The 13,457-nt window shown below is 49.9% G+C and overlaps 1 protein-coding gene across 1 annotated transcript in view; it reads right to left on the bottom strand.

Annotated features, from left to right (window-relative positions):
- Positions 1-4,513: 4,513 nt before the first annotated feature.
- PICK1 (protein interacting with PRKCA 1) overlaps positions 4,514-13,457 on the bottom strand; it is a 30,656-nt gene continuing 21,712 nt past the window's right edge. Inside the window, exons 10-12 of the mRNA XM_061560834.1 lie at positions 13,236-13,286; positions 12,081-12,225; positions 4,514-7,950 (exon numbers count right to left, since the gene is read on the bottom strand). Coding sequence (XP_061416818.1) covers positions 7,616-7,950; positions 12,081-12,225; positions 13,236-13,286 — 531 coding nt within the window. The 3' untranslated portion in view covers positions 4,514-7,615. The remainder of the gene's footprint in view (positions 7,951-12,080; positions 12,226-13,235; positions 13,287-13,457) is intronic.

Raw genomic sequence — 13,457 nt, 5'->3', positions numbered from 1 at the left:
GAATCCTATGAACAGCGCACAATGAATATGTACGGGGCACAATTATATCATCCAGTCCACATAGAACTTGTAGTCAACGTTACGCAAGGAAAACTGTAGTTATTTGGGTGTATGAATAGATGCAGAAAACTATCCAAACAACCCCGAAGCAAACCTTTGATGCAGAACGTCGCATCCTAACGGGCTTAAACTAAAACCAGCTGATCAGTGAGATTGAGGGCCGAGCAAGGTGGATGGAGATCACAACCAGAGCTGCCAACACGTTGCCCCAACCACCTCGTCTTGAGACCGGTGATGATAGATGAATTGAAGGAACAACGGTGACAAAACCTGAACCATTAGGGTTATCTTTTGTTGAAGGAATAGATTTCTCCAATGGAGATGACAGGTTCTTGGAATACTGCCCATTGCTTCACAAGAGCTGTGAGAAAGAACTGTAATCCCCCTTTTGTTGCTAAATTCAAACGTAAACAAACTCCCCAGAAATTGTTTTATTCCACGTGGCCACCCTTTGTCGGCTGCCCAGTCGGGTCCACGGAAACAAAAACAGGTTTTCACCGAGGTGACGTGGAACTATGGACACGGCGCTGGGAGGACGGGAAGTGTCGCTGCTGAGATTCAGGTCCCCCGCTTTGAGTGAACAATGAAAGATATTTGCGCTCGACGGCGTGGGACCCAGGTTGACCCCAACGGTCAGTGCGGTCACCACACGCGCACACACGCAGTTTGCACGAAGCTGCGACTTTGGAGTCTTTGATCCCTTGGCCCCAACCTCAACCGCCCGGGTCCATCTTCATCGAGCGAGAATGATCGGAGCCGCATCATCGATGCTGATATCACAAACAGGTTTTTTTTTAGCCGAGAGCTGCACTGCTTTGTGTGTTTTAGTTTTCTGTCCTTCCCCCGCACCTCCGATTAGCACGGTTAGCTACGTACGGTGTAAAAGAAGTTCAGCGTACGTGGTTTAGTTAGCGTTGCGATGTAATCGTAACGAATATAAGTATAACCCGTAAAAACAAAGTTTTTCACTATAAATCCTTTAAATGCGTGGCGGCTAGAGTCTTCTCGTTCTCTGGCTTGAGATGGCTGCCACCTATGGGTCAGATGATTGCATTGCACCATTAAGCAATTGGTAATTAGATATAGTTTTGTCCTAAAAAGTGTACAATTTTGGAAAAAAAATTTCAGGAACATCAATTGTCACGCACAACGAGTCTGTGTGGAAAATGTCAGCTCGATTGGATCACGGGAAGTGGGTTAAAAAACGACCACAAGATTTGCACGGTCCTAAGCAAGCAAGCGAACTTAATATAAAGGATTTAAAAAGAAAACACGCCACGTCATTCTGTTAACTTTAACGATCATCAGAAATGGACGCTGGCACGTCCACTGCACTCCCACACGGCCAGCATGGGCGACGCTGGCCGTTTTGCTCCATCGAGTGGCTCAACCGGCAAAATACAATCAAGAGTGAGATATGAATGACTAATATTTCGGGCACTGGCTCTTCTTCAGAGAGAGAGAGGGGGCAGAGAGAGGAACTGACTTGTAGTTGGAGGTCACACTTTAACACTGAGGCCCGTGGGGAAACTTGGAAATGTTTTGAAGGTTGGCAAATTAATAGTTTAGAATCGAGCAGTCCATCTATACACAATGAGCATTCCATCAAATAACCTCGTCAAGAATATGAGCATCAGACCGATTCACGATTCCCTCAGTTTCCTTACAATCCCTGTGATATGGTGTCAACTCCTGCCCACACTGCATGCACGTCCGTGGATATTCGTATCTAGGAGCTCGGCCAGGAATCGGCAACCTGCGGCTCTTGAAGGACTGATCCGTGACGTCATTTATTAAAGACCACCACCGTCTCGTAATTCACCACACAGTGCATTGCGGCTCTTGGAACAGAGTTTTTCTTTCCTGATTTTGAAAAAGAAAATAGCCCTTGTTATTTTGGTTACCTGGACCCATGAGCTAGCATGTGTCTACCCCAGGTCCACTGCCTAAAGAGAGTAAGCCAACGGTGGAATGTCCACCGTTGGTGCAATGTCCACCGTTGGCTTAGGGCTGGCTACCCCATGGCTCGTGTGAGCTGGGGGACGACTTTATGAGACGAGTTATGCCTCGAGTTGTCAATCTTCTCTGGTCATCGCGAACTCGCTGAAACCACAGCGTGCCACGCCGCCAGTTTGTTTCCTGCTGATAAAAAGGACTCGGCTCCAGTGACGGGGTAGGAATTGGGGGGGTCGGGGCAGGGGCAGGAACTCGGGGTGAGATAACAAGTCAAGCGGGGACATGCACCGAAATTAGACGTGATCGATCCACTGCTGGATGAAGGCCTCCCCAAGTCGTCCGCATCTCACTCAGCCCTGTGATGTAACAGTTTCAGGTTATCAGAATCTTTGTTTAGACTGGAGGAATCCGATGAGCTATGAAGCACTTTTTCGGACATATCCAGATGCCCGGTGTTGTCAGTCTATCATTGTCTAGAGACTCGATCAGAGATGATTTAATTGATGACGATTGCAACGATGAATATATTTATAATATTTTTTTTTATGATTGCGTTGATGATGATGATGCAATGGCTAGACCAGACTGGCTACACTATACACACACAGCACAATCATCCTGAAATAGACCAATTATCTTCTTGGTTCTTTCGGTAAAGTCACGTAGAAGGGAAGTAATAAAATAATAAAAATAAAACATAATAAAATAATTCTCACGTTTCGGCCACAACGCAAGCAGCCGTCTTCAGGTGGAGAACAGGTCTGGCAGTGGTGCACAAAATATAATTAACAAATTAAGTCATCTGTTTTTCGTCCAAAACATTGTGCCCCTAAAGTGAACATGAAATAGGCAGCTTGTCGGGCAATTACGCTTCTTCACAGCACTTGAGAGGAAATTCAAATGCTGAACTTGTTTTTACGTCAAGGTGCCGCCATACCCTAGCTCGCCAGGAGAGGGGCAGAATGTTGACTACCTCGCCCGGTATACAGGAGGACGTGGGTTCGATCCCGAACCCTGGCACCTGCTGTATATTTAGAGTATGTGTGTTCTATACTCTTAGTTTTTTCGATAAAGTCACGTAGGTAAAAAATGAAATAAAAATTAATAAAAATAAAATAATAAAATAAAAACTCAAGTGATGCAGTACATCTGGCTGTGACGGTCCCACCTGATGACGGAGACTTGTGTTGCCTCTGAAACGTCGTGATTTTTTATTTTATTTTTATTAATTTTAATTTCATTTTTTACCTACGTGACTTTACCTAAAAAACTAAGAGTATGAATCCTTGCAGTCACAAAAGCTTCAAATCTATGTGTTCTCCCCGTGGTTTGTGTGGATTCTTCTCCGGGTCCTCCGGGTTTTACCTCCATATTTAGAATCAACATGCGTTGAGTATTTGGCCGCTATAAATGTCCACGTGATAAGCCACATCATTCGGCTATCATTTGTGGTCATGTCGCTTCTGAAAATGAGCTATTATATGTCAGTGGGCTTTATCTGGTAAAACTAAAATGAAACTACAGCGAGTGAACGAATCGCCATCTGTTTTCATCTGTACGGAGATTGAGCGTGGTCCCTCCGCACGCTTGGGATTCCTCCCGCGTGTATAATAAACACATCGTGAATTTCCAGAAAACACACAAAAAATACGTGACCCTCTTGAAAAAAAAGTCCTTACAACTCGGTGCGTCTTTCCCGGATAAACACGCTATTATTATTATTCTTGTTAAGTTCCCTTTTGAGTTTGTTCCCAATAAACCTCGAGCAGGGGATCGCGGGGACTGGATCAAGTGACTCGGCTCCTTTCATCTCGCGTGGAATTCTCTCCCCCCCCCCCGCCCCCCCAGTCAGCCGTGGAAACAAAAGAAAGCCTCTGGACAGAGAAGAGTGCTTCCTCCTTCTGAACTGGATCTCGGCACTGCGAAGGATCAAACACAAAACAATGGCATCGTCCCAGCATGGTTGAGGTGGGCGGGGGGCGTGGAGAGAATACAGAGGCAGGGGACCTTCCTCCAAGCGTGCCCCCCCCCCTCCGCTCCCACCGTGTCGGGGTCTCAGCCAAGGGAGAGATGAAGTTGGAGTTCACAGGAGGACCCCTTCCACAGACCCCCCCTCCTCCCACATGGAATGGGGATAGGGTCATGGGGGTGGTAACCGGGCAGGGTTGGGATTATTTAACTTACAGCTGTTTCTAAATTCAATCCACCACGGGATGTAGCCCCCCCCCCCTCTCTCTCCACGCCGTGTCAGTCATTGGGGTTGTTTGGTCATACTTCCCCACGCTGGTCATTGCGGGTTGGTATACGAGGTCCCCCACGTATTCCAGATTCCTCCCACATGCGAAAATCTAATAATACATAACGACTTGGCCAGACACCTCAACGCAGGGGACTTGGCTGAGGATTTCCTGGATATATTATTATTAACGACAGACAAGTACCTGTATACCACTGCCAACATTGGCCACATGCACAATTGGACACCTCCACATTCACATCCCAGTATAACATTTTTATTGAATGATATGCATTAGAGAACAGCATCAGTAGTGGTCTTAGGTTTCTTTTGTTGTTGGAAAAAAACCTCAAACAAAGATCCCCCATACAGCCTTAACAGACTGTTAGAGGCCAGTGCTTGATTAAGTGAGCACCTATTTAGGACAAATATTATGAAGGACGTGTGTTGGGCTGGCCACACCAACACAATAACTGGTAATATGCCAGCCTTATAATAGGTGCTTGCAAACACGTGTCTATAAGGCTGAACAAGAGAGCTGTCTGTAACAAAGATCACCCTTATAGCCTGAACAGACTGTTGGGGCAAGTGCTGTTAGCGAGCACCGATGAAGGCCGGAACGGCACACGAAGCAGTGGGGGGGGGGGGGGGGGGTGGACAACACGACACCCGGTGGCAATGTTTACACACCGCACAAAGTACTCATTTGAGGCCGAGTCGACCTAGGACAGGCCCAGGACCAGTTCAGATAATCGTCACCAATGAGAACCGTGAGCGGGAATCCAACCCGGATAGCCTGGGTTCGTAGCGCAACGCGATAACCCCCACACTACCGCTCCCCACAGACGCGTAAGCAACACATGCGTCTGTAACACACACACGCGTGCGTACGTGCGTAACCGCACACGTGCCACTCCCTTGGCTACGTCGTTGCTTTGAACAAAGTGACTCAAAGACAAACACACGCGCGCCACTTCGCATAAACAAATGTGAACCCTGTGGCCCTGTGGCACGTGTCTCTCCCTCCCCCGCCTCTTCCAGTGAGGACAATGACGCAGAGACGCGGTCTCTCTCATCGACTCCAGCCTGACACACGGTGGACCCCGTGGGCACGAGCGCTGCCAGCTATCAGAGCCCAAAGCCTTCCTCGCCGTATAGAACTATAATCCTCGCTGTAATATTGCACTATCCATACCCCTCGCCTCTTAACCCTAAACCATTAGCCTAATCTTCGGCATATTAGCACTCATCTGTAACCATATCACGAAGCCTCGCCTCATAGCCCAAACAATGAAAACGAACCCTAGCCCTATCTTTAAACCATATAATTCACTCAGCACAGAACCTTCCTGGATAGTGGGTTAATATTAACCCACAACCCAGAGGAAACTGCAGCGTGGGAGCTTTCCTCCCGACACCAGGACTAACAACGGACTTCGGTGAACGTAGTTCGCTGGACAGCAACAACTGCCGTTCGCCACTAAGTGGCAGTGATATCATCACGGGACTTGTGCCAGGCTAGGTGCACTTTGGGGCCACGTTAAGGTGGTCAAGGGACAGACCCAGGTGCCATAGGTTGATTGACTGGGATGACTGGAGCGTGCACCACCTCTGCTCCGCAATGTCAAGTTGCTGCGTTTTAGCCGCCCAGTGCTCCACTCGTTGTTGTGAACGCATGTACACACAGTATATACACACGTGCGCACACACATTAGGCAAGTAACAATTTATCCCCCTGCTGATTCAATTAAATGTCACAACTCGGGAGTCACTATTCAATGTTCTACACTCCTAACGTCGTGTTGTTGAATGTAGCGAGCTGCAGGTTTCACGTAAACCAATTGCACAAAACAGTCGTAGAAAATCATCAATGGTCCACGCGCAGGATGATCCATCCCATGCCTAACATGTGCTTAAGGTAGTTGTTATTCCACTCAACCAGTGCTTGCTATTTCAAGGGTTTCACCTCTAAACATTGAATGTTGAAAATACAGAAAACGCAGCATAAATAAGCTTTGGGAAGCTTTATAGTCGGACGCAAGATTTAGTTTAAGGATTATCGTTAGTACTGTGGAGTGATATGCCCAATATTTACACATTCACCCACTGCACGTGGACGTCAAGGGGTTTGTAACCCCAGACCAGGCAACCCCCCTTAGGAAACCCCTTCGAACATTTTGAATTCAACGACATGACCAGAAAAGGCGGGGGGGTTGCTCTGGTGCTCCCATCTGTGCCTAACGCCCCACCCCACCACCACCACCGCCCAATAATTTACTCAGAGAAATGTAACGCCTTCGGGTAAGAACGACAGCTCCCCCTGCCACAATAATCCCCCCTCCCTTCCCCCCCCCCCAAAGTTATTGCTGGCGAACGAGACGGCAAAGTAGATGGCGTACACGTGTCCATGATATACACGTGTCCAGTTGCAGTAGGTGTTACCCATGTATGTGCACAGGCGTATGCGTACAAGTGTATGCGTACAGGTCTACATACATGTACACCACAGGACGTGTCACACTGTGTATATGACGATTTACTGTTATATGCATATGCACATACAATGCACATGTATGCACCGTTAACGTAGACTGCATACATGACTACACGTAGTCACAGATATACACTTGTACGTACGTGCACGTGTACAGGTGCAGTATACACCTGTGCAGTATACACCTGTGCATACATCTACGTGAGCCACGTGTAATACACATGTTCACATCCCACACAGTCGTACTAGCACAGGTAAACATGCGATACATGCACATGTGTACAGGGATACACGTGTGTGCGTTACACTTTTATACGTCCAGGCACGCACATATGTACAGATATGAACTTTGCACATATGCACATGAATGCGTGTACACGTGTGCGTCTTGCACGCCTCGAAGAACCTATGTGGGGCGACACGTGCACATGTGCTGTGCCGTTCATGCTAAGGATGCACGTGTTACTGGAATGCGTGCACGTGTAATTGGCATGTGGTACACATATGCACGTGCACGTGTTATACACATGCATGTACATGCATGCGCATACAATGATTTATTTACATGTATGTACGTGTAGGTATAAGAGGTGCAGCCGCTGCGTGTACCCGTGGGTACACGCACTGGCTTATGCATTTATGCACACTTGCTTGCACAAACAGGTGTGCATACATTTTCAATTAAAATCAGAAAAGTAACCAAATAATAAGCCGATGATACCTCCATCTCAACCACCGCTCCCCATCGCTGCCTCCAACTCCACCAACACCTCCTGCACCTGCACGACCTCCACCACCTTTACGACCTCCTCCTCTATCACAACCTCCTCCAACCTCACCACCGCCAACAACCTCCTACCGCCACCGCATCACAAGTCATCGATGAGCTTCTCCCCGTTCTCCTCCGTCCCGTCGTCGGCCATCATCCCGGCCCCGTCGTCCTGGCCTCCTCCATCACCCCCCTCCTCGTCGTCGCCACCTCTGTTGTCCTCCTCGTCGTCGTCGTCGCCGTCGTCCTCGTCGTCATGGCGGCGGCGGTGGCCGGTCTCGGCGTAGGGTCCTTGCGACTCGTAGCTGAGCATGGTGCGCGCCAGGTCCACCTCGATGGGGAACACGTCCGCCTCCTTGAGCACCGCGTTGCAGTCGTCGTGGTAGCGCGACATCGCCGACACGAAGCGCTGCAGCTGGAACACAATGTCTTGCACTGCGGAGACACGATCATGAAGACGTGGGGATGAGCATAGGGGGACACGTGGATACGGGGACACGAACGATGGAGATGAGCGCAGGAATACGTGGATATGGGGACACCAGGGATAGGGATGAACACAGAGGCATGGAGATACGAGGACACAAGGGATAGGGATGAGCGCAGGAACACATGGATACAGGGACACAAGGGATGGAGATGAGCACGAGGCATGCGAGGGTTAGTGCGGTGACACGCGGGCAAGCGTCTGGAAATGGGTGCGTGTGGACAAGGTGAGAATCCTGTGGATGACCAGAAACCCGGGGGTCACAGGAGTGTGTGGGGACACAGGGAGGACAGCAGAGAGCCGGGTGCAGGGCCAAGGTTCACATCCGCTGTGAGCAGCGATCCCCATGAACCCACATGGCCCCTCTTTGGCCTAGAGGCAGGTCACCTCTGCCCCTCCTCTACATCCCCACCCCCTACAACTCTCCCTGCAGACACCCACGCACATCTTTAAAATCCGAGCCTCGTGGAATCGTGTCTTGGGTAACAAATTCAGAGCGAGTGGCTCCGCGGTGCGTGTGTGTGCGCACGTTCGATTACGTGCACCCACGCGCTGCGGTAGCGGTCAGTGTGGCGCGTGTGTACAGTTCGTTTGTGGTGTGTGGTCGTGTTTAGTGTGGCGTGCGTGTGTGGATACAAGTGGTATTGTAGTAGGCGGAACATTGTGTATGTGTGTGTGCATGCAAGTGGTGTGTGTGGTGTGGGGAGCGGTAGTGTCGCGGTTAGCATGCTGTGCTACGAACCGGCGATTATCTGAACCGGTCATGGACCTTCCCTAGGTCGACTCAGCCTCAAATGACGACCTGGTGTGGTGTGTAAACATCGCCACTAGGGAGACAAAGGCAGCCAGGCATGGTGTTGGCCACCCACCGCCTCGTGTGCTGTGCCGGCCTTCATAGGTGCTCACTACAAGCACTTGCCCCAACAGTTTATTAGGGCTATACGGGGGATCTTTGCTTTTGGTGTGTGGTAGTGGTTAGTGCAGTGTATGGATGTACAGTATAAAGGTGTAGAGTGTAGTAGTGTTTTGAGCAGCAGCAGCAGAACAAAGTTGGAATAAATTCCTGGCCATAACGGCCATCATCGCTGGCATATGCCACCTGAATATGTCCAGATGCTCCCTTAGATTAACTTGGCCTATAACGAGCATCTGGAGCGATCATTATTATCGACAATGGGGAGAGAAAAGGCAGCCACAGATGTGTGATGCTGCCCACACCACCCCCACCACGAGCGCTGTGCCGGTCTTAAGTAGTGTTCGCTCGCAGCGCTTATCCCAGCGGCTTAAATGCTACACAAGGCGTCTATGCCTGTGTCTGCATGTACACACACGTGTGCGCGCACGTGTGTGTGTGTGTGTGCATGTGCACGCGTGCGTTTAATGCATTTTCATAGCGAGGAGGCGGCAGACGCAGCATAAAACGTCCCATTAGCCGCTTGGAAAATATCACCGACATTGATCTACACGACGATTAAATATGCGCACGTACACACGCACAGATGTATGCGCATGCGCACACACACATGCACTTAAAAAAAACAGGTCCTCCATATAGCTTTTCACAGTCTGCTAGGGGCAAGTGCTGTTAGCGAGCACCTATGAGGGCTGGCACAGTGCACAAGGGGGTGGTGTGAACCAGCAACACTCCCGGCGCCTTTGTCTCCCTCGTGGAAATATTTATACGCAGCACCAGGTACTCATTTAAGGCCAAGTCGACCTCGGGATGGCCCAGGACTGGTTCACATAATCGGCACTGGTGTTGGCCACTGAGTGGGTGATTGAACTCGGGTTTGCTGGCTAGGTTCCTAGTGTAGTGCAGCGCGCTAACCGCTGTGCCACCGCTCCACCATAAAAAAAGAGATCCCCCGTATAGACTTAACAGGCTGTTGGGGCAAGTGCTGTTAGCCAGCACCTATAAAGTCTGGCACAGTACATGAGTGGGTGGGTGGCCAGCATCACGCCCATCTTTGTCTCATCAGTAGCGATGTTTACACACTGCACCAGGTACTGAGGCGACCTAGGGGAGGCCTAGGACCAGTTCAGATAATTGTTACTGGCGGGAATTGAACCCGGGTCGCCGGCTTTGTAGTGCAGCGCGCTGACTCGTCAATACATGCATACACATGCATGGGTGCACGTACACAAGCACCCATGCACGTACACACATACACACACTCTAATAACGCAGAGGGTACATGAGCCAAGAGGACCTCTGCCCGAGGTCGTTGAGGACGTTTGGAAGCAGACATCTCTACCGTGAGACTCTACGCGCCCCAGGGCACACGGAACCCTTACAAACACACCACACACACAACACACCACACACACAACACAGCATTTACATGCAAGCACATAGCACGACCCGGAACAACAGAGCACCACGGCAAGATGCGACCTGCCCAGCAAAAATCAGCAGCGTATCTTAAACTTTGTGCTGAGGTGCCGCTTATTTGAGCTGACAAAGAGGTTTAGGAAATTTATTGGGGGAGGGGGGAGGGGATATTACACCTCTTATTGGATAAATAATAATCCCACTCAAGACGAGGGCAGATATTCACGCCTCTAAATGTGTATTTTTTGTAAGAAAAATAAACTTTATCAGTACGTCTTCGGATCGGAAGACGTACACCAAGGATCTCACATGGCTATGCGGGGGGCGTGTGGCACAGTTTGGCGCCAGGTATCATAGACTGCGGTCATGTCGCCATGGTTCTCTGCGGTGAGTACAATGTCCTTAAAAAAATGGCGCTACATCTCTCTAAATAAAATTAATGCTAATCGCTTGCGCGTCCCGAGATTCAGCGGTGTGAACGGGACCCCACCCTGGAATTTCAGACGTCTCGAAATGGGAAAGGGTTAAGGTGCATGAATGACAACAAAGATAATTCATATTTGTGTTTGTCAAGTGAGTGGGGGCATTTGCCAGGCGTCTACTGTTTAAAAAATTATTTTTTACCAGGTAAGGCCCACTGAGCTATATATAACTCTTCTTCAGAGGCGACCTGGCCACAAATGATATCTGAACGAAGTGGTTTATTATCACGTGAAAATTTATAATAGCCAAATACTGTGGAGGGAAAAAGCGGAGGACCTGGAGAAAAATCCACCTGAGCACAGGGAGAGACATGCAAACTCCAAATATAGAGGCATCAGGGTCAGAATCAAACCCACAACCTTCTGTATAGCAGGCAAGATAGTGAACATCTCGCCACCTTGGTCTACTTAGCAACCCAACGAGCGTCCTTCACCAGTTTTGATTGCGAGTTTTTTTTTTTTTAAACGTTGAATATTTAATGACGATACCTTGTAATTCACTGTAACGGTCTCCTCGTATTGAAAATGTTTATGCTGGGCTTGGCACCATGTGGTGCATTACCTTACTTGGACACCCTTCCACCCACCCTGTCCGCTGTAGACACCCCAGTATCCCTGGCTGGAACCATCATGACCAAGGTTTGTGATTGAATTCACTAAATAGTTTTTTTGTTCAATGTCTACCGTCTCGTCCATACTGTTGTCTGATCTCTGATCTTTTCGTCCAATCAATGATAGTAGCGCTAACATTTACCTTTTAATGTGCATATCATTTCCATGAATTCCAAGTAATCAATTCTCTCACACACAATTCAATGCGCTTATCGTGAGCGTACTAATCGATGCGTCGTTGCACGCCCACTCACGACCCCTTTGCTCTGGACTAATTGTCGTTACTCCTGCGCTCCCCCAGCTGTGACCCCCAGCCGCGACCCCCAGCGGCGACCCCCAGTGGCGACCCCTAGCGGCGACCCCCAGCGGAGACCCCCAGCGGCGACCCCCAGCGGCGACCCCCAGCGGCGACCCCCAGCGGCGACCCCCTGCGGCGACCCCCAGCGGAGACCCCCAGCGGCGACCCCCAGCGGTGACCCCCAGCGGCGACCCCCAGCGGTGAACCCCAGCGGTGACCCCCAGCGGCGACCCCCAGAGGCGACCCCCAGAGGCGACCCCCACAAGTGACCCCCAGTGGTGACCCCAGTGGTGACCCCCAGCGGTGACCCCCAGCGGAGACCCCCACAAGTGACCCCCAGTGGTGACCCCTCACCATGCTTCTGGTCCAGCAGCTCGATCTTCTCCATGACGTCCTTGCGCAGTTTGGCGAAGCGAGCGCGCGCATCCTGGCGGCAGCGCAGGATGAGCCGGTACTCATAGTTACCGGTGCCCACACGGTACAGCGGCTCCTGCAAGGCCTGAGCAGCAGTAACAACAACCATCACCATGACGACCATTACAATACCACCACTACCACTGTTATGATACCACCAATATTACCATTACAATACCACTACTACCATCATTATAACACCACAACTACCACTGTTGTAATACTACCACTACTAAAGTCGCAATTACAAATACCACCATACAACACCACCACTGCAACTACTATTATGCTACTACAGTGGCTCCTACATAGCCTGAGTAACAACAACTATTATCACAACCACAACAATTACAAATATAACCATCTCTAAAACTACAACCACCACAATATTACAAATGCAACATACAGTGCGCCTAAACAGCGATTACCATATCGATCACGACACCAGAACAAATCACAATGTCACTCCCACTGCTTGATGAAGGCATCCACATGCCGTGTATGTTTATGCTGGGTTTGGCAATGTGGTTGTTTGACCATACTTCACCACGCTGCTCAATGCGAGTTGGTGAATGGGCGAGGTGGGGGGGAGGGACACAGGACCGGCTTAGATATCACTCACCTTTTAATGTTAGCCATGACCTAGAATCAAACTCGCATCGCTGGGTTGATAATGCAGGAAGGCAGCCACTGCACCACTGCTCCACCCCAATAATAATCATTATGGCCTTTTTAACTTATCCAACATCCGGTCTGGTTCATGGGCTCCTAGCTCAAATATCAGTCGCTACCAATTACCGCGTTCTTAATGCAGTGGGTGTGCTAACCACTGCTTTCCCCACTACTCTACTGCCTCCCATTATAAACGAAAACATTAAACTATAGCATTTTCTGCAGTACATCATTATAATCATCAGCAGAAATCAACACTGCAGCATTGGTAGCACTGGCAGCAAGGGCAACACTGGCAGCACTTGCAACACAGGTGGCAGCACAGGTGGCAGCACAGGTGGCAGCACAGGTGGCAGCACAGGTGGCAGCACCGGCATTACAGTGTGTGCAGGCAGCACAGGCAGCACGCGCCGCCCCTCTCACCGCGTAGCTGTATTCCTCGTCATCCATCTCCTTCACCTTGAGGCAGTATGACTGTGGGGGGGGGGAGGGGCGACAGTTGAGTCGGGGTGCGGGGTGACTGGGTTCACGATGCTGCTACGTGTGTGCCGATACACACGGGCGTGGCGAGCATTCTGGCACACACGCGCACACGTATACCAGCACACATACACACACGAATACTAACAGTGTCACACAGACGCA

This window comes from Lethenteron reissneri, chromosome 26 (genome assembly GCF_015708825.2).
Source record: "Lethenteron reissneri isolate LAM-NWPU_2019-01 chromosome 26, ASM1570882v1, whole genome shotgun sequence".
NCBI lineage: Eukaryota > Metazoa > Chordata > Hyperoartia > Petromyzontiformes > Petromyzontidae > Lethenteron > Lethenteron reissneri.
The sequence above is the reverse complement of the archived record's forward strand: the minus strand, read 5'-3'. Positions and strand labels throughout refer to the sequence as shown.